At 37.8% G+C, this 26,108-nt stretch overlaps 2 protein-coding genes across 3 annotated transcripts; both read right to left on the minus strand.

The window, feature by feature from the left end:
• LOC127975325 (src kinase-associated phosphoprotein 2-like) lies at positions 1-16,445 on the minus strand. Of its 2 annotated transcripts, none has more exons than XM_052579284.1 (13): positions 16,265-16,445; positions 15,433-15,538; positions 15,313-15,338; positions 13,771-13,869; positions 11,331-11,411; positions 11,152-11,235; positions 10,938-11,062; positions 10,797-10,860; positions 10,576-10,695; positions 9,963-10,037; positions 7,625-7,743; positions 559-661; positions 1-230 (listed from the first exon to the last, which is right to left on the minus strand). In XM_052579284.1, the coding sequence occupies exons 1-12, from the start codon at positions 16,302-16,304 to the stop codon at positions 569-571; spliced, it is 1,032 nt and encodes a 343-aa protein (XP_052435244.1). In that variant the 5' UTR covers positions 16,305-16,445; the 3' UTR covers positions 1-230; positions 559-568. The 2 variants fall into 2 exon arrangements, with proteins under 2 accessions (XP_052435244.1, XP_052435245.1); XM_052579285.1 differs by having other exon boundaries at positions 7,625-7,740; positions 16,265-16,440.
• A 5,254-nt stretch (positions 16,446-21,699) lies between these two features.
• On the minus strand, positions 21,700-24,278 carry hoxa2b (homeobox A2b). The gene is made up of 2 exons (XM_052577565.1): positions 23,375-24,278; positions 21,700-22,787 (listed from the first exon to the last, which is right to left on the minus strand). Exons 1-2 carry the CDS (start codon positions 23,736-23,738, stop codon positions 22,057-22,059), a joined length of 1,095 nt encoding a protein of 364 aa, XP_052433525.1. The 5' UTR covers positions 23,739-24,278; the 3' UTR covers positions 21,700-22,056.
• Between the last annotated feature and the right edge of the window lie 1,830 nt (positions 24,279-26,108).

Consider the following 26,108-nt stretch of genomic DNA (forward strand, 5'->3'; position numbering starts at 1 on the left):
TTTTGTGAACGCGCAAGCTTTATTTCAGACAGTTTTTACCTAAAGGTTTACATTCACTCAGTCAGCACGTAATAATTAAATAATTAGCAAAAATAAGCTTCACATCCTTCATGTATTTTACAATCACTTGTGCTTTTGAACTGCCAGTATAATTTTCATATCACACAGAATAATAGAAACACACAGTGACTTGTGGAACATGAAGCTACAACAGCAGGACATCAGTCTTCCTGGAAAAGAACAAAAATATAAAATTAAAACAAAAATGAAGCAGGATTTACTTGGAAATCATTTTCAATTAGAGACTTCAGGTACATTTTACAAATAGTAAAAAAAAAATAAAACATGTATAACACAGTGAATTAAAAACAGAATTTTGATGTAGAACGACTGTTTTTGTAAAACGGACTCCAAAAATAATTTAGAAGTTTTATTTACAACTCAAAAATATTTGTTGTGTATCAAATCTCTCTCTCTCTATACAGTATATATATATATATATATTTTTTTTAAGAACAGCTTAGGTTTATCAGCTGTCATTCTAGGATCATTACTCACCTTAGACCATTTACAGCACGTACAGTTCGAGAAGATACTCCTTAGGCACGATTCCGATGACCCCTTTCATCTCCCCCACCCACCAGCCAAACATGTCATACTCCTGAAAAAAAGAAAAAGAAAATATGATAGCCAACGCTCATTAAACTCACTCACTGTTGAGACCAATCAGTGCAGTGACACAATCAGCGAGGTCAAATCTCATAGATCAACGCTCAGGGGAATGAAATCTGTCAATATATAGTTCATTCACCTGCTCATCTTCAGGTTTTACTTCATTTTCTTCTCATACTGTCTCTATCCGTACATCCCCACCCCCCATTCTGTCTCCCTCCCAAACTCCTGTCTGTCTTTCCAAGGCCAATTCAAGGACACAAGGCCCATAGGACCTATAAACATTACACAAGACAATGTGAACGGGCGATATATTTCGTATGAGGCACAACAGATCTGCGAGCCTGAAGACAGAGTCCTTTTATTCCCGTACAGAGACAGATCAGCTCTTCTCCAGCTCATGGAAAAGATAACCATAAAGATAAGAAGCAGATAAGCTCCGTCCATCCGTCTCTCTTTCTTATTCCATAATTACAAACAGATCACACGGTACCATCCACTTCAAAGCCACTAAACCCTGCGTTTTCTCCACATCCAACATACTTCTCTGTTTCTCACAGATGCCTTCTAAACTTTAGGGTTATACTGAGGCAGATCTATCAGGCCACGTCGTGCTTTCTTTCTGAAAGGAGCAAGGAGGGAAGCAGGGAGAGGAGACTGGATTGAACTGAACTAGGGACACACTTTAACCTCTGTAATAAACTCAATTTCCCAGCAGACCTTTGGAGAAGCTAGATACACTGGGGTCTGGGGACCCCCGCTGAACTGCACGTGGTTGCTGGAGGGTTCTCAACATTTTATTAAATGTATTTTAGGGCTGTCAGCGTTAATGTGTGCATAATAAACAAATTTGATCATATTTATATTTCATCCTTCTTTCTAAACATGGTCAGAAGATTAATTCAATTATCTTTATTCTACTGCCAGCGCTAGATTTTCAGTTTCACAGAAAAAAATCTGAAAACAGTTTTGCTTAATAATAATTATAAGTTAGTAAATCAATTAATAAATAAAAATGTAATTCAAATATATTGAATACAAAAAAAATATTAGTATGTTAACTTCAGATACACTATCAACTTAATAAAAAGTAAATATTTTAAAAGATAACCAATTTAAAAATAAAAAATATAATATAAAAGACAATTATACACACTAATATTTCATTTTTTTTAATGTTTTTGAACATTGCATCCAGTACATGCAGGCTGCATTTATTTTATCATAAATAGTTAAAACAGTAATTTTGTGAAATATTTTTACAATTAAAATACGCAATCATTCTAATAAGCTAATTTGGTGCTAAAAGTTTTTATTATTATTATTATTATTATTATTGGTCAAAAAGTTGTACTGCTTATAATATTTTTGTAGAAACAGATTTTGTTTTTAAATTCTTCGATGCATATAAAATTCAAAACAACAGCATTTATTAAAAAAAATATATATATTTAACATTATAAATACATTCATAAAGTACTATAATCTCATAAACAATTAATTAGTTGTTTTTAAAATCACACTTAAATTTAAACCAGTTTATACGCTTGAAATACAGCTGCCTAATATTTTAGGAAGGGGTCCGGGCATTCATCATATCTCCTTGGCATCAAAAAATCAAATCAAAAATCCTATACTACTTTGCAAAGGCAGAACACAGTGACACTTTTCGTCAAAATGAGTTATGACTGAAATGGGGTCTCTATGATCTGTCTATGTGATCAATATGTAAACAGTAAAGTAAAAACACCTCAATTACAGCTTTAGCTTTGGTGTAGTTCCAGTGCTTCGCCTTTGTAGGGCAGTATAGAGGACCTTAATGGGGCCCTCACTCATCACCAATCTGCAACCTCAGCTCTGCATGTTTTTGAAGGTTCCCACATAAGCACTCATTTGTTGTACTTAAAAAGTACGGTCAGCTACATTGAAACCCCCGAAACATCTCAATCCAGTGTACTCTGAATGACATTTATAGCCTGTTTTCTCTCTGACATTCAAGTCTTTGATCTCTCTAAAGCTGACAAGACACTCACTCACTGTTCGTCACCGCACTGTCAGAGAAAAAGATCTCTCTGTATGGTTCAGAAAGAGCAATGAGGTTCGACTCATACCCCATCTGAAGTTAAATATGAAGTTTGTGGTCCCCTACTTGACCCCGGCAGCCTAAGTGATTCCTGCTGTATAATGTATAGTGCTCAGCTCCGGCCAGCAAACCTCTTACTGCCTGCGTGCAAGTATCCGTCTATAAAACACAGGTCTGGTTATGCAGCTGCTGACAGATGCCGCAGACACACACACTGTAATGGAGAGCGTCTCTGTCCTCAGTGTCCTCCTCATAAGACTAAAAAGAAAAACCTGGCTGAAAGACCACAGATTTCAATAAATCTTTTGTTATCTTTAAAGCTTAGATTTGCAAATATAATTTAGAATATATTCCATGTATATGTGATGAAGTCAGGACTGTAGATCAGGTGTTTGTTAAGCGGCTTGTTTTTTAGACCTAACAGAAGCTGGGAGCATTGGTATATTAAATTATTTGATTCCAGAAATGTCAAGACCTATATGTTCTTCAAGAAAAATTATTTAATAAATTAAAATTCAATTCATACATTGATTTTGTGTTGTTTTACTGGGAACCACTGTGCTAAAAATATACATTTGAATGATAATTATTTTTAAATAATTAATATTTAATTAATTAATATTTTCTTTATGATGCTTAATAATTAATACATTTGAATTAATAATTTGAAAAAAAAAATAATAAAAAAAAGATAAAATCTTTTATACAATATTTTACATATGTATACATGTATATACAATTTAAATACAATTATATTTAAATACTATCATACTATTTTTTCACATAGCATAAATTAGTCTCAATATATATATATATATATATATAGCATCCTTTGCAAAAATGATATTCATCACATTTGAGAGCATTTGGCATTAAAATATTTGAAATCCTCCACACTATATAACAGACAAATTATGCAAGTTATATGAAAGTGACTTGTTAAAAGTATTAATTTTTGATTCTGTCTTTAAAATACAGATGAAAGTAAAATGTGTTAATGTCCAAGATTCGCACACCACAGGCCGCCAAATAGAGGGCAGTTGTCCAGGCTGTGTGAAACAAGACAGGAAGTGCACATGTGAAGGGGTGAAGCAGAAGCTTCCTGTAGCGGTCCTTTGATACAGACACACCTCATTGACAGAGCAGCGCCGCGTGCCGTGTGTGCATGTATGTGTGCGTCCAAGAGGGTCGGATTAGGAGGTGAGGGTGACAAATAAGTCTGCAACAGGAAAGCAATGCAGACCTCACACTCCTCCTACATGCCCACACACAACTATTCAGCACCTATCTAAGGAAGCCGACATGTAAGGTCACACAGACTTCCTAATTTAGCATTTAGCAGACTAAAGTGACCTTTGAAATATCTTGAAGTAAGGTGAATAATTTAAATCCTGCATGATTAAAATTTGCATATTATGCCACTGAAATGGTGTGGGTCTTTGAGGTTTACAATGTTTCTGGACCCCAGACGGACCATGTGACACACTATTTTGTCCAAGCATCATTTACAGCACACACTGGCCTGCTTTGAAAGGAAGAGAGTGTGGTGTGTGTGTGATTTAGGGCCCTGACACCTCCCCCTGGTCTGATGGTCAATACCCTTTCAGAGCCACTGAGGGTCTGGACAGGGGGGTAAATGGAGTGGGGGGTGGGGGGTGGATGTGTTAGACTTGCAGCTGCTGCATGGCCAAGGGGAAGGAGGTAGGCCACTAATAGCCCCACTGGCTTGTTCCCCAGACTGCTCTGAATGGCCTGTGAGCCACAGCTGGACACTAAACCCACACCGGCTTTACGGTCATCCACAAGCCTGGCTGAAGGAAGGGGGAAGGGACTGCGCTACAAAAGAGCGCCTGCAATATTCATGGTAAACCAAGCCGTGCAGTACCCATAAAATGGCACAAATACGACAGCATCATTGGACTGTGTCAAGCAGCTCTTTCCCAGCCTCGTTTGGAAACATCCAGGGTTTAGGCTTATCTCTTTTATGCAGTGCAATACATTTTTATGCACATTTCATAAAAATGGGATTTAATGAAGTGGGATATTTATATAAAAAGTGTCCTGTGCCCTGTTTTTTTTTTTTTTTTTTTTACATTTTAATTTGTAAAGAGACATTGCTTTTTACAATTTCAATTCCACTCCAACCAACCTGAATCAGACTGCCTTAGAATATATTAATTAAAAAGTTACAATCAATAAAAATAAACAAATAAATAAAGAACATATATGAAATATACATGCACACAAACACATACAAAGAAGCCTTAATGGATTCTTTAAAGAAATAAAAATCCAAACAACATAACCATGTCTTTCAAAAGGCTAATTTTCTTTAGGTCAAAATGCCGCCGCTCTCATTCTCGCCACTAGATGGCAGACTTGTTCTGAAAAAGGCTGTCACCCCTGGATCCCATTCAGACCATATTCTGTCATTTTCTGACAGCCTGCTGACTTTCAACAGAATGAGATAATTTCCCCATTGGCATGCTTTATATATCCATTACAAATTATGGATTTTTAGCTACTGGTGAAATTGGGATGTCATCTCTATTTCTCCTGAAGATACATTATCTTGCTGCTGCACATTTCTGTGTCTCTAGTAAAATGAATAGAAATAAATTGAGTAGAATTATGGAAAGCTGTATTCAGCAGTTCTTTGTGTCAGCTTCTTTCCTGTGTAATCACTCCTGGAGACCTAAACTTTCACCATTACTTAATGGATCACATTAGATGACATCAGGTATAGGCATTGCTAGGCTTTATTTAAGAGGGTTTTATCTGAGCTCCCAAAAAGCTCATATGAAGCTGTCGGGTCACTTGAAAACCTTATGTTTGCTGAAAACAGATGCGGCAGAAAGACATCAGAGATTATTTGAATATGAATCCTCTATTTACCAGTCGTTAAACAACAAAAACAACAATCCGTTCAAGAACTTTGGCTTAATCCTTAATGAACCTTTCTCAATATTAATAAAAAAATGAACTTGTTTCACTGCTTGATGTTTTTTTTTTTTTTTTTTTATATGTCTACAAAGCTGAAGACATTCAGCAAGCAAAAAACAACAACAAAACAGTAAGAGATATCTCAGAGATGGCCCTTGCAGATCTTCATTACTTGTGTGTCAAGGTCAGTAATCACAGTTTAACTTTTTAAGATAAGGCAAGGTTAGTTCAGGTTGTATATTTCATGTGTTGCAACTCCGAGAAAACTTGACATGTATATAATCAAATATTACCTTAAAAACTTTTTAATAATCTGTGCACACAAGCATGCATTCAACCTCAAGGAAAGTATGTTATTATTTTTATTTGAACTAATAACAATTTTACATTTGCATTAGAATTTTAATCTCTGTGTTTTCCATATATTGATTTATTTGTCTCCTGACTGTCAAAAAAAAAAAAGTATATTTATTAAGCTGCCTCCTGGATATAAAGGTAAAAGAAACAAACCTGATGTTTATGCCACATTAACCTTTGAAAAATTTCCTTAAAATGGTAAAAAAAAAAAAAAAAAAAAAAACTATATGATTAGTATAGCAAACATGAATATAAATAAGAAGTGACCCTGGATCACAAAACCAGTGTAAATTTTTCAAACTGAGATTAAAATATCATCTGAAAGCCGAATAAATAAACTTTCCATTGATGAATGGTTTGTCGAAATATTTGGTCGAGTTTTTATTTGAATATCTGGAATCTTTTATCCAAATGAAAAGTTATCCAAATTTAGTTATTATCAATGAATATTACTAATTAAGTTTTTATATAATTTACAGTAGGAAATAAAAAAAAATTATCTTCATGGTACATGAGCTTTACTTAATATCCTAATGATTTTTGGCATAAAAGAAAAATCTATAATTTTGACCCATACAATGTTTAGGCCATAGCTAAAAAATGTACTTTAAATTAGATCATGGACACTTACGTATATAGTATGTCCTTGACCCACAAATTTCCCTCCCATTATTCATAAACACCAACATAATGGCGATACCTCAGAACCTATCTTCTAAAAGAAAAAGAAAACACAAACACGATTAAGCTTTCCAGTTCTCTCTCTGAAGGGCAACGGCGCTAAGTAGACAAACCGCAAGATACCGAATTAGTTTCTGGGAACGGAGCAGCCTGACCTGTTTTAAGTAGCCCTGAGAGGTATCGAGCTAATTCTGTTAGCCAGGTACAAACCCCACGGGCACTTCCCAGATCTGCACAGCCGGCCCAAGCATCGGAGCTGACAGGTACGGGAAGTTTTTAACCAAGCGCCCTTCTCTGAGCACCTGGTCCGAATAGAGAGGTGGATTCAGCGTTTCCTGAGAACACAGACTACCATTACAGCCCTAAATAGTGACTGGCTGAGATGTGTATATGCTAAAGGTCTGCTTACGGTTGCCCTCACTGAACATGGCATTGAGCCGTCTTCCAATGCTGAAATACCCACACACAAATCAGCTCTGAGACGCACACACGCACTGAGCAGACGTGGAGAGAGGTGACAGAATGCCACTGGCTGCCAGACTGCTCTGCTCAGGGCCAAGAGCACTAAAATGGTTTCCGTTGTGACAAGACTAATCCCATCACCGTGCGCAGGGAGAGGGTTTACTTCACTTCCACACTCAGGAACGCCGCTCGCGCAGAAAAACAGGCCCAAAACTAACCGTTCTGCATCTGACTCAAATGTGTTATCCAGACTTCACAGTGTATTTATTTAACTGAATGTTTTTGCAAATGCATCTTTTCCTGCTGACGTCCGAGAGGGCAGGGTAATAAACATTACCTCATGCTGTATTATTTCTCTCCTCCATCACGTGGGTTGTGACAACCGCAACAAATCTGGAGGTTTCCAGGCCGTGGCTCCCGTCTTACCTTGCTGAGGATGTAGATGGTGTCTCCTCGCTTGAAGGAGAGCTCATCGGGTTGCTCTCCAGCACAATCCCACAAGCCCTGGAAGTAGTTGGCGTAGTCTGTGCCCTTGTTCGCTGCTGCAGGGGAAAGCACAGAAGATCACTTAAATAGAAGATCAGTTAAAAACGGAATTGAATCTTTAAAGAAGGAATAGAGCAATTACGATGGTATTTCATGCTTTTAAAGGTGTCGTTCTGAACTCAGTACACTCTTTACATATGCATCACACAATGTTTATGACGGGCTGTAAAAATAGGGATCGTTAGGTTGCTGGTTTGGCCTCTGAACATCTCCCTCTCTATGTATGTACACTATCATTAAAAGTTTGGGGTCAGTGAGATAAACTGTGAGATATTATTGAATGACGTATCTTATGCTTACCAAGTTATTTGATCAAAAATACACACTACACCACAATTTAATGATAACAATGTGTACAGTTTGAAAATAACAGTTTTCTGTTATATCTTTTCAAATGTACTTTATTACTTGTGATGGCAAAGCTGTAATTTCAATACCATTACTAAAGTCTTCAGTATCACATGATCCTTCCGGAAATCATTCTAATATGCTTGGTGCTCAAGAAACATTTGTTTTTTTTATAAATGTTGAACAGCTGTGCTGTGCTTCTTAATCATTTTGTGGAAACTGTGATTGATACTTTGCCGTAAAGAAATTTAAAAAAGAAAAACATTTATTTGAAATAGAAATCTTTTATAACATTATAATGTCTTTACTGTCACTCTGAATCAATTTAATGCATATTTGCAGAAAAAAAAAGAGTGTTTAGTTTCCACCGATTATTGTTTGATTTCAAAAAATGTTTTGCAAGGGCCTGGCCTGGGACCATAGTGGCACCCCTGGGTTCTTGGCTGAAGACCCCACTGTTGTTCTGGCTCAGAAAGATCCACTAGTGGGCAGCAGAGAGTACAAATAGCTGGACTGAGGCTCTTTCCAGTTGAGCTCTATACTAATGAACTATATAATGAAAGACTCTTCACTGTGGTAACTTGTATTACAAGCCACAATTGTCTTAAGCCTCTTTTTATATAAAGCTTTTGATTTTTTTTATCATCTTCAGAAAAATTTCAGTCCCTTTAAAAAAAAGAACATTCAAAAAAACATCTCAAAATCTCAACAAAACCAAAAAAAATGCTCTTGGGTTTATATTTAACCTGCACTTGCTCTTGGTTTAGACCATTATTCATTAATATCTACAATATATTTATTAATCTACATTGTTTACCCAAAGGCAGCACCATGAGTGGGTGTTTAGTAAAACTGCTTTCATATAAATAAATAACAAAATACCCCTAAAGGTAAATATCTTTCTACAGACATTATTGCTGGCAGATTCCCAGCCATGCTGATTTGGCAGATTATTCCAATTATTTTCTAAATATAACCTTACCCACTGCTGCTTTAAGGTTTATTCAGGGCTGCCTCCTAAAAACAACCAGGCATTAGTATTACACCTACTGCACCGGTCTGGAAACAGCATTATTGCATTCACTTACAGGATTTTAAAACATTATTCAAAACAGCCCTGAATGATGACAGCAAACACTAATGAGGAAAATTCATTGGACAATCTTGCTTTCCAGAATCTGTGAGCTTGTATTATTCCCCACCATTATGGCTCTCGCTAGTGCTCTAGCTGGCCTCCTCCTCTGAGCATCTGTCACGAGATCCTGCCTCAGCCATCGCTTCTGTCAGCAGGACTTCCTGTGCTGTGAGCCTGGAGCAGAGGGCCATGGTGGGCCACAGTGCACCGATGGAGTCAGCTTCCTGCCAGAGCCTACCAACCCCTGCCCAGTGCCCAGCACCCGGCAGGATACATGCCTCCCCACACAGGCACAGAAAAACCAATATAGCTTTTTAAAATAATAACTGAGATGATGGCTAAAGAGTATAGCTGAGCAATTGTCTAACCAATAAACACAAATCTGTTAAATTAAGTATCATTACAACTATAATAAACGGTGCAAAAATACAGCAAATTCCAGGACTCTTCCTGAAGGCCAGACTAACATCCTACTTCTGTCATCATCAGTGTGACTTCACCAGCTAACCTCCCATATCAATATGTACCTGCAATATCCGCTGCTTCTCTTCCACATACTATCTTTTGCTGTCATTTCAAGACCTCATCCCTCCTATATTTGCCCTTTTAAGATGAAAAAAAAAAAGTTGGACGGACAAATGTTAGTCACCCAGGCAGATCGGGGAGTCTGTGTGGTGTTATGGGACAGCAGAGCAGGTAGGGGATGGACTGGCCTGGTGACCTGGTGGTAATTACCTGTCACAGGGGTAGACGGTGGGGGTTTGCTGGCCAGGGCCACTGCTGGTTTAACAGGTTGGGGTGTATCTTCCTCTGAGAGGGAGAGAATAGATGTGCCAGTCAGAGCGGAGAACGATACAAAAAAATATTAATTTCTGTAGCCATTTTCCACCACATACTGTACATAGAGGAACCACCCTCAGGAGATTTTACAAGACTGTAACTGTTTATTAACATCAGAAGTGAATAAATAACAATACTTAAAGTTGCAATCCACTTTCCAAACTTTGTTTTTGGCTTGTCCTGAATCACTACGGTACACCTTTAATAAGTGTTTATATTCTGACTATTTTAGACTGGTTCGGGTAGGTTCCGCTGCGAAGTAGCCCAGTATATGCGTGATTCGTTGTAGACATAAACAGAGACAAGTAGCTCCTGCAACAATGTTCTTGCAAGACACCTGCAGTTCTGTTTTTAACCACTAGAGCGCCAAAAGCTATGGACTGCAGCTTTAAAATAAAATCTAATTACAATTCTTCAGCATCCCCACAACCCTACAAAGAAATATAATAGAATAGAATATTAAACTATTAGACAAATAAAGCAAAAAATAAGAAATTGAGGTGCAAACCTGGGAGTTCTTCGTAAATGTCATCATCAATAGGTTCAGGATGGTTGGTTGGTTGGTTCATAGATAAACAGTCATCATACTCTTCATCCATTTCATCTACAGGAATGACTCCACCCATGTCTGATAGTGAAAACACATGCAAAACAGGATGCATTTGTCCATAAGACACCCGCTAAGCCAAGTTTAGAGAGCGGCAGTGTTTTCCTGATGTACAGTCCTACCTTTGATCAGAAAGTCAACGTGCTCCACCCACTCTTTTGCTTCTTTCTCGGATGCAGCACAGAACTTCAGCAAAAAGGTATTGTGAGTGATAATGATCGGAGCATATGAATAAACACTGCATGTTGTGAGAGGTGACCAACCTGATATACACGCTTGTCTGGAGCAGAGATCTCAAAGCAGCAATCTCGCTTTGCATCTTTCCGCAGGGTGTTGTTCAATTTGACTGTGTAGCCGACAATATTAAACTCTCCCTTCTGCTGTTTATCTAGTGAAGATTAGGAAATGATCCAATTTCAGAAAGAAAAAAAAGAGTACTACATTAATTGGTGACAACAAAAACAATAGATTTCCCACCTTTCTCACTGCCATAGTAGTAGAATATGTTGTTGCTTAAAGCACACCATCTCTTCTGCCATTCATTGCCAAAGAAGCTGTGATCTATAAAAAGTCGAAAGGAGGTTATTTATTTATAAAAAAAAAATTCTTCTCGTGAGCAACTTCTCATGAGCAAGTTTGTGAATGCAGTAACCTACCCTTTCTGCGTTTCTCCAGATAGCCACTCTTTAAAACGGACTGAAGGTCCTGAGCTGCCACGGGAGGATACTGTTGAACTCCTGATTTTAACAAACAGAAAATGATTCATGATGAGCAGTGCTAACTCTGCTGGTGAAGAATCCACAAAGAGGAGCACCTGCCTTCACAACAAATTAGCTAAATACATTTGCTAAAGACAGCCAGAAAGCTAATTCCATGCCTTTAGGTTTAAAAATCAAAGGTCGATGTCAAGCGAGAGTAAAGTTAGCAGAGATTCAAGTCTGGATAGAGTTTCATGCACCGATCTGTCAGGTACAGCAGTATGTGAAACAGATGCATGGTCTGTTTTCAAAGCAAACCTCTGCTCTCGTTTACACTGCCCTCCCTTCTCTTGTGTACACACTACCGTTGCATTGCTGAATGAGTGTGAGTGAGCGGAGCAGTGTTATGAATGACACAGGCAATTGTGGAATGTTTGCAATTATGTATAAAGTGCTGTCAAGGGAGCATGACACACGCCGACTGTGAAAAGCAAACTGAACACCCCCAGAGTTGGAGCGGATTTCTCTTAAATCAAGTCGAAAATGTCTGGTAGAAGCACTAGCAAAGAAATCATAAATCATGCTGTCTTTTTGAGCAAACACTGGCAAAACAATTAAAAAAACATGACATTTTGGAAAATACGAACTCGTTGGCGCAGAGTATTTTATTTAATTATTGCATCTTCCTCAGTGAAAATTTTACATAAATAATACAATTGTAAGAAATTTGTGTATACACTACTGTTTACAGATTTAAAAAAAATAAGAAGATTTTGATATTCAGCAAGGCTGCATTTATCTAATCAAAAAGTGAAAAAGTAACCAGGCAAAAATGGCAATATTGAGAAACATTATAACAATTTTCAACGGCTGTTTTTCTATTTTAATAAAAGTCATTTTTTCTTGATGACAAGGAAGCTCCATTTTCAGCCCTTAAGAAATAATTGTATTATGCTAATTGGGAAATAATCTTAATGAAGAGTGGAAATTGAGATACAGTGTTCTTTGATGAATACAAAGTTTAAAGAACGGCATTTATTTGAAATAGAAATCTTTTGTAGCATCATAAATGTCTTCACTGTCATTTCTGATCAATCTGTCCTTGATCAATAAAAGAGTCAGTTTCTTCAAAAAAATCATAGTGATCCCTAGGATTTGAATGGTAATTTTACACAAACTGTAAGTCATGACTAAAATTGTGTACTATGAACTCCCTTTAAATGATCTTTATATCTGTTACAATGCTAACTTCAAAAGTAGCGAATGTGGTTGCAAAAGGCTGTAAATAAACAGTGACAAAATGTTTCACCTTCCGCTATAAAATGAGCTTCCTCTGAATGCGCTGAATATATAAATAGAGTGAAAACTCAAAGCACTCTCAACAAATACAGCCTCAGATGTGTCTGTTTAAAAAAATTAAATGACAAACTCCCTGTCTTTAACCAAATAGTGGCATTATGGTTGCACAAACTCATAACTTCACTTGCTTCAGTACATCTGTCCAGAATAAATAGTTTCAAAGAACTTTTTGGTCAATCTCCAAATGCCGTTTTGATTCGCCTAGGCTCCGCAGTGCAGGCTTCAATCCCATCTTGGAGCTAAACAGCTGTTCTCTCTGGCAAGCACAGGGCAAAATGACCTATAAAACACATGACTGCCCTACCGCAGTAAACCTCATCCTACCATATATACATACACACAAACCAGTCTCAGCCTGCATCCTACCCTCCTGATTCTGTATGTTACTGAATGCAATAATCAGATATGAATGCATGATTCGAGAAGAGTCAGATGAACTGGATTTCCTTGGATGTAAATTCTACCAGTAGCATTCATTTAGCAGACGCTAATAAAACAGAAGCCTGAATTGACATTGGCTGTGGGCGGCATTGTCTGGGCTGCAGACCATAAACCATTTGCTCAGAGACAAAAGAGAGCTAAACCCTTGACGTCTGTGCCTTCAAACTGTTCCTGAGCCTGTTGCTGGGTTACATCAGTCTTTCAACCACCTCATTCAGCTTTTGTGTTCTTCTACCACTACTAAAAAATCCTAGACAGGACATGACAAAGGACTGCCACAATGATACTGTGTTATGACAGCTGAGGCTGCAGAAAAGATGATAAGTGATTCATTCACAAGCGGAGAGAGAAATGCTTTTTGTTTCTTAATTTATGTGAGTTCTGTACATGCAGTCCGTGTACAGAATAGATTGCAGTGATTCTTTCATAATACTCACAATTAAAAACTTTTCTTTCGACTTCCTGGAGAGAATTCAAGGGTACAGAACAATGTCACATGACATTGCTGTCCCACAAGTTCTCCTAAAACAAGTGCAGATGCTCCATGCATCTCTTCTCTGGAAACACTTTTACATAAATCACGCAATTTTCCACTCACCATCATAAGCGCTTTCCTCATCTCTTTCGTTCTGCTCAGACTGCAGTGATCCTCCGTCGTTAGTGTCTGCTTCATCAGGCTCTGGAAGCTCTTCATCTCCTACACAACAGAGTCTTCATCAGCATTCTCAAAAAGGCCACATTTTCAAACCTCCTCCAGAAAGACACATTAAGACTGTCTAATTCAGATATTATGTAAGCAGATATGATATCTGACAGTGCAGGAATTTGGACATGGTGCCTTTGATTGGAACTTGCTTTGCAGAGATTTGGAACATGAAAATTTAAATATTCTTAAAATATACGAGTTTGCTTCTTAAATTTAATGGATTTGGGAAAAACTTAGCATTACATCACTGGATCACCAATGGATTTGAATGAGTGACATCAGAATGAGAGTTCAAGCTGATATAAACATTGTAAAAATCCACACAATGTCAGTATTTTATTTAATGCCTGAAACAAATCCATCATGAAGGCATTTTAACTATAAATTGTTGCTTCTGTTCAAAATACTCCATTACAATACTATAATTGTTTAGAACGGTTTTGGATTGTTTTCACTTATAAAAGGTTACTGATCTGTTCATATTTCTCTCCTTATTCAGACAAGATGGCTTTTCCACTGTAGTAAACAATATTATGGATAGTATAACCAAACCAAAGTGATAAGTATAAAAATAAATAAATAAATTTTAAAAAGATGGATTTGTTTATTAAAAACATGCAGATTCACAAGACGTTAACTGATGGACTGGTGTCTAAACTAAGTGATGTAAGTCTAAACTTCTCCAAAAAAAAAAAAAATCAGGCTCAGTTTGGATGCCTTGGATGAGTACATTTTCAACAATAATTTATTTCACATATACTATATATATATATATATATATATATATATATATATATATTTTTTTTTTTTTTTTTTTTTTTTTGGTTGAACTATTCCTTTAATATTTATGCATATGTTTGTGGCATCGAGTTGAATTTGAGCAAATAACTTCCTGTCCCAAACTGTGATATTGTGGTAATAGTGCCGCTGTAAAGTGCTATACCAAACGCAGTCCTCTAGCCACATCTCACACTTAAATCTGTAGTAGGAAACACGAAACTGATCTGTGAACAGCTACATGTATATGGTGACTTAAAGGTTATTTTTAAAGCACTTTTATCATGTGTTCCCATCAGAAGAGAAACCGTGTATGTTATGTGCATTATATATATGTCATGCAAAGATGTTTACATATGAATAGTTGAAGGGTTGTCAAATTCAAATCCTGGAGGGCCGGAGCCCTACAGAGTTTTGTTTCAACTCTGCTCCATCACACATACCATGTATCTTTCAAATAAGCCTGATTAGTTGGATCAGGTGTGCTGAATTAGGGTTGAATCTAAACTCTGCAGGGCTCTGTGCCCTCCAGGAATTGAGTTTTGACACCCCTGGCCTACAACATAGAGGGGATGTACTAGTTTACTTCACGATGCTTCCACTTTAGCCCCTCCCCCAGACACATGCACACAGACCACAGACAACTTCAAAACTTACGTTTGTCCTTGAAATCTTGTGAGTAACTGAAACACAAATAATTTGGATTTGTTGAATACTTCAGCATAGAGTCACAAACATATCATGTAGTAGCTTTTACAGGAATACATTTCGTCGTACCTCGATTTCACATCTTTAATGGGCTTGATAAAGGCATCCTTTTTCTCTTTTGCTTTCTTGCTCAGATTCTCCCCTTTAAGGACATCGGTTAAATAAGTTTCCAGATCTGAAAACAGACAATGTTTTATGAGCGTAGCTCTTTTTTTCCACCTTCATTAATTCCTCAATCCAAGTATCCTAGGTTTATGCAAACAGGTGCATGTTTGAGGAACATAGCTTTCGACTATTCCAAACTAATGACACTTTACTGGCAAGGCTACATCCCTGCTGGAAAGAAACAACTAACGTTACATCAAACGTTTTGTTTTTTGGTAACAGCTATTCAGCCAGCTATAACAACCTTATTCCATCTAATTTAGCTTTATCTGTCGTTATCTGGCAACTATCAACCGTGTTCAAACATCGCAAGCATGAAGCTTGAGTCTTCCACAGGTATGTTAGGGCTCAAACTTAAAAAAAATAAAAATACTAACTGCACTAACTAAATAAATAAATAGAAATTTCGTCTGCAGTTGAATCTTAGCATCATAAACTCTCATAAAACGTCATACCTATCGTTGATTTAGTAATTAAAACAACACATTAAAGCACAAAACATCTATTCGCACCCTGCCTAAAAAAGTAAACAAAAGACCACTTTATGCTCTGAGTTACAGGGAAATATTCTCAACGTCTGTCGGTAGACTAAACTTCCTTTTGCCAGCCAAGTACGAACAGAAATGTAGAGTTTACAACTGAAGACCCCCAAAAAAACTATATAATATTCTGACTGCGCTCGAGATCTAGGCGTTCGCTTCATCAACTGTTGTGTTAACAAATATTGCGATAGTACCTGAAATAAGTGTCGCCAAGTCTTCCGGGATGGACCTCATTGTGATAAGCCGCTTGACCCAGTAAGATAGCCTTCGAAACACGGAAGTTACAAGTGGACTATGAAATACGGAAGAAGCAAATAGCCTACCCTAGAGGAACCACTATTCAAATTAGACACTGTTATTCATCACGCCTGCTCCAGCAGAAACATTTGACTAGAGAGCTCACCCCAAACAGTGGGGAAACACACGTTTCCTCATCCAGTTTTACGTGCACGATTTGACAGGAATTATACACTTTGCATAAGTTATTCATTTTATTGCATTATTCGTTGAATTTACTTTCACCGTGATGAATATTTACTTGTTTAATGTTTTTTATTTGCATGAGAGAGGAAAAGACACGGAAAAGATACAGCATCCCCATATGATCTAATCTAATCTGAATCTTCAAGATTTAAGAAGCTTCACTACTTCCAAAGAGGCAATCCTCATATACAAACTTTGGTAAGTAACTACTGAAGGTCCTGTTTTTTTTTTATTTTATTAAATGATTTTGCCCTCCGTACCTTGCCCTCTGTACCACTGCTGGTGCATTAGGGTTTTAGTGAGATGATCTAAGGACCTTTCGGCCCTTTTAGATGGGCCTGCTGTTTGGAGTGGGGCCCACTTATCCTGAGGAGGGAGACAGGTGAAGAATGGGGGTGATGCACAGCTTTCATAGGAAAAAAACACATAGCTATCCATCTCCATCTGGCTCTGTGCGCTCTCTCTGTGCTCCTCTGCTGTTTCACAGAGATTACTGCAGAGAACAGATCCCTGCCAGGAGACCTGCACTCTGTCACCTTCTCAAAATACTTCTCCTAGAAAATGATAAGGAGTGGAATTTGCTTTTTGAGTCCAAAATATTTTTTAAAGGCAAGTTATTTTTGCACATTATAATTAGATCCATATTTTGTATGCCTTGCTGTGCTAAATCTATGAACGTAAGCAAATACAGCTGAATGACTTAAATGAAACAATAAAAGGCTAATTTTACTTTATAAAAGTAATGGCTGATATTCAGCGCTGACATCCTGCCTGCTTGTTCGCTCGGCTTGAGCACTGCTTGAACCTCATTTGACCTGGCCACAGATCCATCTGGTGTGGAGGGGGAAAGAGAGGTGAAGTGCCCTTTGACCTTTTGAAGGAGAGCGGAGCAGCTCCATATCTCATACTCCTCAGCCGAGTCTGTTTGATCTGGACTCACCTCAGTTCACACGTCTCAGCTTCTGGCCCCAGCCCACAAAGGGAGGAATGTGTGTGAGTGTTTAAATGCAGTTTTACATCAGAATCACAATAACCAGTGATCATCATCTTTATTAGATTAGACATATTGTACTTCTCTTCATCCCAGAGTTTTAGTATTATGCTGTCATCCTTGTGCATATGACTGCCATATCCTGAATCATTCCTTTTTTCTTGCAAGCCTTGTGACTTGAACCTGTAACCTTTTCCTTTGCTTTGGTTTTGTTTCAGAGAGCTGGTTAAGAAGAATTACTTTGTTGGCCCAAAACAATATTCAAATGTAAGGTTTATGGCAGCCACGTGAAGACATATTAGACTTGAAAACATACCTGAGATGGGTGAGGTTACCAGCAAATACTATGACATGTGACAGGTAAGTCATATCTGAATCAGACCACCTGAACAGCCTCCGAACATGAAGGAGGAACATCTGAGGGCACGCTCTTGCCACTGTAATTCACACTGCCTGCAGGGTGCAGGGCTATCTGTGAAGTTCAACTTTGTGATTGATGAGATGGTGTTTTTGCCCCTTGGCCTTTGGGGGATTAGGCTGCTCAGGTGTTGTTTTTAAAAGACTTAGAATTAGCTTACATTTAAACATTTAAACTGTCTTTTGACACCACTTTCACCACCTGTTTCTGGAGAGAGAGAAGAAAAAAGTCTGGGCTCCCTTAGATTGTACCTTGAGTTTACATTTAATGGCAACAAAAGAATGCATCAGTCATAAGTCACCTCAGAAATGCAGGGAGTTGGTTCTTTGATTCTTAATTACTGTAGATATATTCATGAGGCTTTTGCAGTGTTTATGAGTGAACCTGTGCCTGTCATTTGATTTAACATTGCATAGTGAAGTCTCGGTTGCAGCAGCAGGAGGAGAAACACTTTATGTTGAAAAGAGATGTTTAGGAAGCAGACCACGTAAGTGCAACTAGAAGAAGAATAATTGCATACCTCAGGAATTCCATAAACGTGATCTATGAGATAATATCATGCTTCATAGAGCTAATTTGTTCATTTGTATTCTGTGGTGTTGCTGTGGTTGGCCTTCTACTTGAGCCATTCTGTTTGATTCAGATCCTATGGTTTGAACCCTTAAAGGGATATTTCTCTCAAAAATGAAAATTCTGTCATATTTATGCACCCTCGGGCCATTCCACACCCTAAAGACTTTTTTTGTTAATACAATGATAATTTAGTGGAGCCCTAAACAACACCCAACATTTTTCCAAATACCTTCTTTTGTTTTTCACAAAAGAGAATCAGTACAAGTGAGTGGGTAAATGATAACCAATTGTAATTTTTGAGTGGAGAATTCCTAACTACATTAATGCACACTTAAAATTCATATGTTTTTTAAATTCATATTATAAGATTAGCATTTTCATGCATCTTGCAGTTTATATTTAGTGTTTCTGTTCTAATTTCACTCTACCCTCAGAATATCTGCATGAAGCCCACCTGCATAGGAATGACAAAAGGGACCACCAAGATTAAATGCAAGGTTTCCATGGAAACCAGTTGAAGGCTGGCTGCACTGAGTTTAAATGCCTGCATACAGACTGAGTCAGTGGGCTAACATTGCATAGGCATTTCCTCTTTAAGCATTTTATAGCTGTCGGGACAGGAATTTTACTTTACACAGATTGTTCATCGATCCCTGAAGATGCTGGGATGACCAAAAATATGTCAGGCTCCCTAACCAAAGCCATAAACTTAGGCTGCAAAACACTTGAGAAAATAACATTGTTGCAGGAGCCCCAAATTGCATGTGCATATTATGCATACCAAATGGTTTCACATCAGTTTGCATTAAGGCAAAGTTGATTGTGCAGTTTGGGTAGGATCATTATAGTTATGTGACTGTCAAACTTTATGGCAGTGTTTAATAAGTAAGCAGATAATTATACTTGTAGTGTCCGTGCAATAACATATTTTAGCAAATGCACTACTAGTCCTAGTACTGGCTAATATGAGTTATTGTGATGCATATTCACTATGGAAAGGCTTTCACTTTCTATTTTACAACCACAGCTTTTAAAATGGGGTACTGCCAAATAAGTGGTAACACAGCTTATTTCCAAAAAAGTATGTGTGTAGAATGTAAAAGGTTGCTTCAGTGAGAGGGTTATATTTATACATATTTACATTATTTTCAAAAAGGAGTTTTCAAAATTGTAACAGAAGATTAATTACAATTATAAAAATAAGTTGCATTGTAATTCTGACCTTTCCCTGCATGCCTATGATGCACACATCTCTTTTGGGGTGCTAGTTGGATGTTGATCACTTCTCTGTGCCAAATCTTTACTCAGGCTTTAACCTGGTTAAAGAATGCCGATCACGTGTTTGTTTGTCAAAGGACGTCAGTCAAACTATTTGTTCAGCCTCGATTTGGCGCAACGCCTTTAGAGCCTAAACGATTTTGAGCTTTGTTTTGTTAAATGCGATTTAAAGTCTTTTCTGTACACATCTTTTTGTGTATGGTTGAAAATTCTAAATAATATAACATTTAATAAATCAAATGGAAGATAAGATCATTCAAAAAAACTACTCTGTTAATAACTGAAAAGCCCTTATACCACGACTAAAGTTTTAATATAACTGCATTAGTAGGTCTGCAGTGGTTATAGTGTATTAACCCTACATTGTGAGGGTTTAAAGTTAGCCTGATTTAATGCAAGGACTCGGATCATTCTAAGTCTCTGTGCGGTGTGAGCTCTTGGCCGCTAGGCCTCATTTCCATTTCGACACTTACACAGCGATTGCAACGTGGCGTCAGATGTTTGGAAATTGTAGCTAAATTTCCCCAAAGCTACAGAACACTCTTCCCGAGGTACCACTGAAGACGTCTTTTATAAATTCAGTTTTGTGTTGGTAATCCTTACAATAGAATTCCCTACAACTTTTTGCACTTCATAGCATTAACAGAAGTGGCTCGAGTCACCATAATCATTAAACTCGATAAACCAGCCACGGATCAGAGCTAATGATGGTGAAACGATTTTATTTTGTAATTACAGTTGCATCTAATGTGGGACAAATATCAAGTGCCAAAATAATTTAAGAAATATTACAATTTTAAAGAAATATCCTACCTAAATACAAATGTGTTTGTTAAACTTGAATAGCCTAAAACCGGTGTTGATAGGCTTTTTATTGTGCTAAAGGTGAAAAGCGTTTGCCAAGATCCTGGCTTGTAGAAAAATATTAAAATGTAGTTGTTTTAAGGCTGTAACAATGAGGGGGTATCAATCGAGTTAGTCTAAGAGGACACACAGGCCTCTAGAGTTCATATTTTTGGATAGCAGAGCCGAGGTAATCAAATTATTATTATTTTTTAGCTATTTATTAAGATATCAACTATTTGGAATTTAAAAGTATTAATATTAATAAAACACAGGTAGAATTTAGTTTGTACGCTATCAGATCATTTCATACAACGTTGCCTGTTGATAAAACGATACTTCATTTGAGAACTCTTGCATTAGATGTAGTCTACTGATCTGATTCGGGACACAGGTACATCCATCAAATGTAAATTAAATCTTTAACCTGCAGATAAACGGATAATTATAATACATTTTATAACCAAAAATGAATGTTAAAATGTGGTTTGACTGTTGAATTCCCTTCTCATTCTCGGCTCGGATTGAATTACGTGGAGTGCTGCCTCAACCCCAACCCCCTGTCGAAGGTTTAATAGGCAATAAAATCTAATTGCTGAACTCCAAAACGTTACAACTCTTGGCCAGGAGACTCTCTGTGTCGTCAGATACAGTAAGGGTCTTATTTGTGTACGCAGCATCAAGTCATCTGTCTCCTCCTTGAGGCATTTTGTTTTAGTCTACTAATTTGATGAAAAAATTCCCATGGGTTCATTTCATAGTACTGTTAAAAAATAACAAAGAAATAAATAAACTTAACGCCAACTAGGCTACAGGGAAATTATCAAAGATTAATAAAAAGATTGTAAAACGCAATTACATTCCTAACTGCGTATTAATTTTGCGCACAAATAGTTTTCGGGATAGCTGATATTAGTTTTAATCAGCGATTATAAACATACATTTGGCAGCCTTATACTTATCAAATTTTGTCTCTCGACAAATTATAATAAAAATCATTAATCCTCATAAAACAGCTAAAAACACATTTAAAAAATCAGTATAAAATGTATAGCAATATATATTTTGAATAGGATACGTTTAATAATAGGCTAACCTGTTATTTCTTCATCTGAATATAAAAGAAATAAATAACACAGCTGCTATTTTCAATAACAAGTACAAATTTATTCTATGAAAATATGGCGCTTTGCCGGCGAACGATACAAAAATAAAACGTGAAAAATATCACTTTTTTTATCCTGCCATATTTTCTCTGTAAACAAAAATTATCACTCGATTATTGAAAAACTTACCTCATTGATTAATGGTCTAGGCCTATTTTTAAAGTCACAATTAAACACACAGACCATCAACGTGAGAAAGATATTGACGTCCCTATAATGAAACTTCAGTTAGAGTTAGTAGCTCAAGTGTTGCAGGTCGATTGTTGTAAGCGTCTCGGAGAAGAAATCAAAGGCCTCCGTAGATAAACCAATGGGGCTGTCTACAGACTCTGACAGACTTGGGGACACGGCATCTGAGAGGTGTAAGCAGGAATCGTTGGTGAAAACGTTGAAGTCCTGTAAAGAGACGTCCAGGGCCGAGGGACTGCCATTGTCCGGAGCAGATGCACAATCCGGGGCCATTGTTGAGGCGCAGATAGGAACAGTGGGTGACGGGTTGGGAAAATGTTTCGGATGTTTGTCATTGCTACCTAAAGGAGAGACAGTTGCGCTTTGGGAATCACTATTGTGTCCATTCTGTGACTGTTGAGAAGTTAAAGTATTCTGCTGAAATGGATAACCTTCTCTTTCCAAAAGCGCCCCTGATACATTGTTTGCCACTTGTTCGAAAAAAGATTTCCCATCACCCCGTCCGCCTGCCTCCTCCAGGCTCGGTGGTTTTCCATCGCCGTGATGGTTCTCTTTACACTGCGTTTGCCGTTTGTGTTTCATCCTCCGGTTTTGAAACCAGACTTTGACTTGCCGCTCGGTGAGGTCCAGCAGAGCGGCGATTTCCACGCGCCTTGGCCGGCAGAGATACTTGTTGAAGTGGAACTCCTTCTCCAGCTCCAGCAGCTGCGTGTTAGTGTACGCCGTTCTGAGTCGGCGAGTTGCCCCATTGCCACCATCAGAAATCTCGGGCGAGCCTGAGAAGGGACCACAGCGTTATACATTATTGATACGCCACTAATTATAACTCTTGATTTTTACAACGCCGCTGCGGTGCTTAAAGCTGACCCCACAAACTTGTCAAATATATTGCGTTTCTCAGGGAGCATAAATTGTTTGTGGGAATGGAGCCACGGCACTTTAATAATTTGTGTCCTCATCCTCAGTCATATGCCAGAATATACTGATGTGTCTGGTGTGAGCTCGGAGAGGTCCGAGTGAAGATTAATGAACACACCAGCTGCCGAGTTGAGTAATGGCCATCTATCATTCTTCATTACTGTCAAATATTAAAATTCATGCCCTACACTACAAGTAGCTATAACACAGCGTTTAGAAAATCGGGATAGATCATCCGCATCCAGAAACTAGCAAAAAACTTTTAGATATTAACTCGCATTAAGTTCACATGACCCATGAGGTCAACAAACTATCTTGATCTTTCAAGCAGCATGGCTTTGCGCAATGCAACTATAGAAATTAATACTAATATTAACAAAAATAAGGATTTGCATTTCGTTTAAAATAAACTATAAAACAATAAAATTGCATTAAATCCAAATACCTTGAGGGGAGAAGTATAGTGGACCAGGGTCGGTGGTGGTTGTTGCTGTCGAAGTTGTCTGGTTTTTCTTGGATGCTTTTTTCTCCTTCATCCAAGGGTACTCTGGGGGTAAGGATGCGGCGGGCAGCGGGCATGAGCCATTAGGGTTCTGCTTGGGCCGGCTGTGGCGAGGGTGGCTGCCGGGGTTCAGGCTTGGAATGGTCTGCTCAAAAGGAGGAGGAATCAGTGTCGAGTGTGAAAGCGTCGAGCTCTTGATTGATGAACTTTGAAATGCATCACCGACAGGGGGAAAAGATGTCAGGCACTCAGCGAGCGACGGCTGACTATTGATAAAACCCGTCTCTCGCTCGAATTCGTAATTCATCTCCTCCAAGTCTTCCAAATTCGCCGCTCACAAATTTGTGACCCAAGCAAGATAAAATGAAATATCGTGCCGGGTTAAAAAAAAACTATTTTGCTGATTACGGCCGTATGGGGACCGCGGTGCCATTAAACTATTGCTTTCATGGAGACAAGGTTGAAATTGGACCGTATTGCTTGTCACATGATTACCTCTGTCCAATGACAATTTGGGGTTTAATCAAAAGAAGCCACTGTCTGTGTGATTGATCGAAAAAAGTCCGAGAGGAACGCCTCACTCTCTGGGACGGGCTAGTTTATTTACGCATGTATGGTCAGTTTGCCCACTGCTCCTCCGTAGATTGTAAGTATAGCCAGTACCTGAAACAGTGAGAGTGACAGTGAGTCCGTCTGTTGTTCTCCCTTTATGGTTTGACCGGCCCTCGGCTGAAGATCCCCCAACACATCAGCTGGACACATAAACACACCATAGCCACGATCGAGGAAACCCATTAATCCTGAGTCTGTGTTTTTACTACTTTCTTAGAGAATGCGCGCTCTCGTTTGCCAATGCACGAGGAACAGCGCGCGAGACAGTAGGCGCGCACACATTGCGCGCAGACAAATTCTTTGAAAGCCCCAACGCGCCCGCGTATTCACGCGCGCTGACACATTACGCTTTGCATGTGTATTAGTGTTATTTTAGTCTAAGATATTTTGCAGTCCTTTTTTAAATTACTGTAGTTTTTAATCTTTATTAACTCGGACATTTTTCAAGTTGCATTCTTCTACTAATAGTCCAATTAGCATAATTTATATTCAGTGCAGAATTTGTGAAAATAAAATGTATATTTGTATACATTCAGTGTATTATGTAAATAATCGCACACTACACATTTTACCTGAATTGATCTTCACAATTTGTTTGAGCGACGCTAAATCGTCTCACAGACAGACAGACAAACACATACAATACAATGATTAATATCAAATAAAAGTGTGCATTCATTAGACTTTTGCGTTCAAGAATGTGTCTTCTATGTTGTCCTCAGAAGTCTGTAGCTAAGTTGTAGGCCTCGAGCACTTTATTGCTTATATTCCAAACAAAGAGCCCTGGAAGCCTGCACGCTATCAATCTTACACGCCAAAAGGTCTGACAGCTTAGTGCCCTAAGAACACATTTAAACCATCTAACACTCCCTTAGATCATATGTGGCCACGAAGAAGAGAACAACGTAGTACTCACGGTTGAGAGTTTCCCCAGTTTCTAATTTTAATTTAAAAAAGCGATATTTTCCGATTAAAGGACTGACCTTGGTCATAATTTCAAACCGGATGTTCTTCGAATGGACCAACATATTTCGGACCAAAAAAATCGTTCGTTTTATATTTTCGTTTTCGGAAAGTCAGCCTTTATCGAAGGTTTGGGGATGAATAGGACTGCATAATGACTGTAAGAGAAACCATGTGTTTTTGCAGCTATACAGGAGCTATTGTGTGGAGATGAACGTGGGTGTCGCATTCTTTAAAATTACCCACTCCTTCCTACACATTTCCACTACGAACGAAAAACCTTCGTCGTTTCCCACGAGCTGAGCATCGAAATTGGTCAAGGATGTATCTTTACGGATACTATCAATTGTCATATTAATTAAATGTTAATCTTTCTGCTGAAATATTAATTCATATTTACAATGCATTGTGTTTATTCTCATTAAATAGGCCTTACAAAATGGATATGTGAGTATCGAAATATATTGCCGTGCTTTGAATGAAAAAAAAGCCTGTTGTTATTTGTTTTTGCAAATTGGCAATCGAACTATAAATTTCATGTTTTTGCGAATCTATTAATGCATGTACATAAATACTGTATTTAAGTTTATGTGCTTATCGGAAATGTGTTGATGTTTGTACAATTTGAAATTAATTCGAAAAAAATAAGGCTTTACGACACATTCTTTTTCTAATTGATTAGGTAAAATTCTCAAGTTCGAGAGTCTGTTGTTGATAATGTGTTACCTTAATTGAATGTATGTCAAATAAATGCATCAGTGTGCAATTGGAAAAAAAAACACTGTTATGTGTTTATGACTGGCATTAAAATATTAACAAGAAAGTGTTTCCCGAGGTTTCTCGGAGGACAAATCTTAGAGAAAAAAAAATACTGTTTTATTATTATTTTTATTATTATTTTAAGATGATTCTTTAATTATTTGGCACTTTGCATAACGTTGTCCACACGCTGAGTATGTTCCAGCACCATGTCTTTTTGGATATGTCTGGCTCGATGGACAGACCCGCTGACCGTCTGTTAGAATAAATAATGAATGCTGACGCTCATAAAACAAGTTAAGAATGAAAACTTGGCTCGTTGGATCATCTAACAAATGAAGCG

This window comes from Carassius gibelio, chromosome B16 (genome assembly GCF_023724105.1).
Source record: "Carassius gibelio isolate Cgi1373 ecotype wild population from Czech Republic chromosome B16, carGib1.2-hapl.c, whole genome shotgun sequence".
Lineage (NCBI taxonomy): Eukaryota > Metazoa > Chordata > Actinopteri > Cypriniformes > Cyprinidae > Carassius > Carassius gibelio.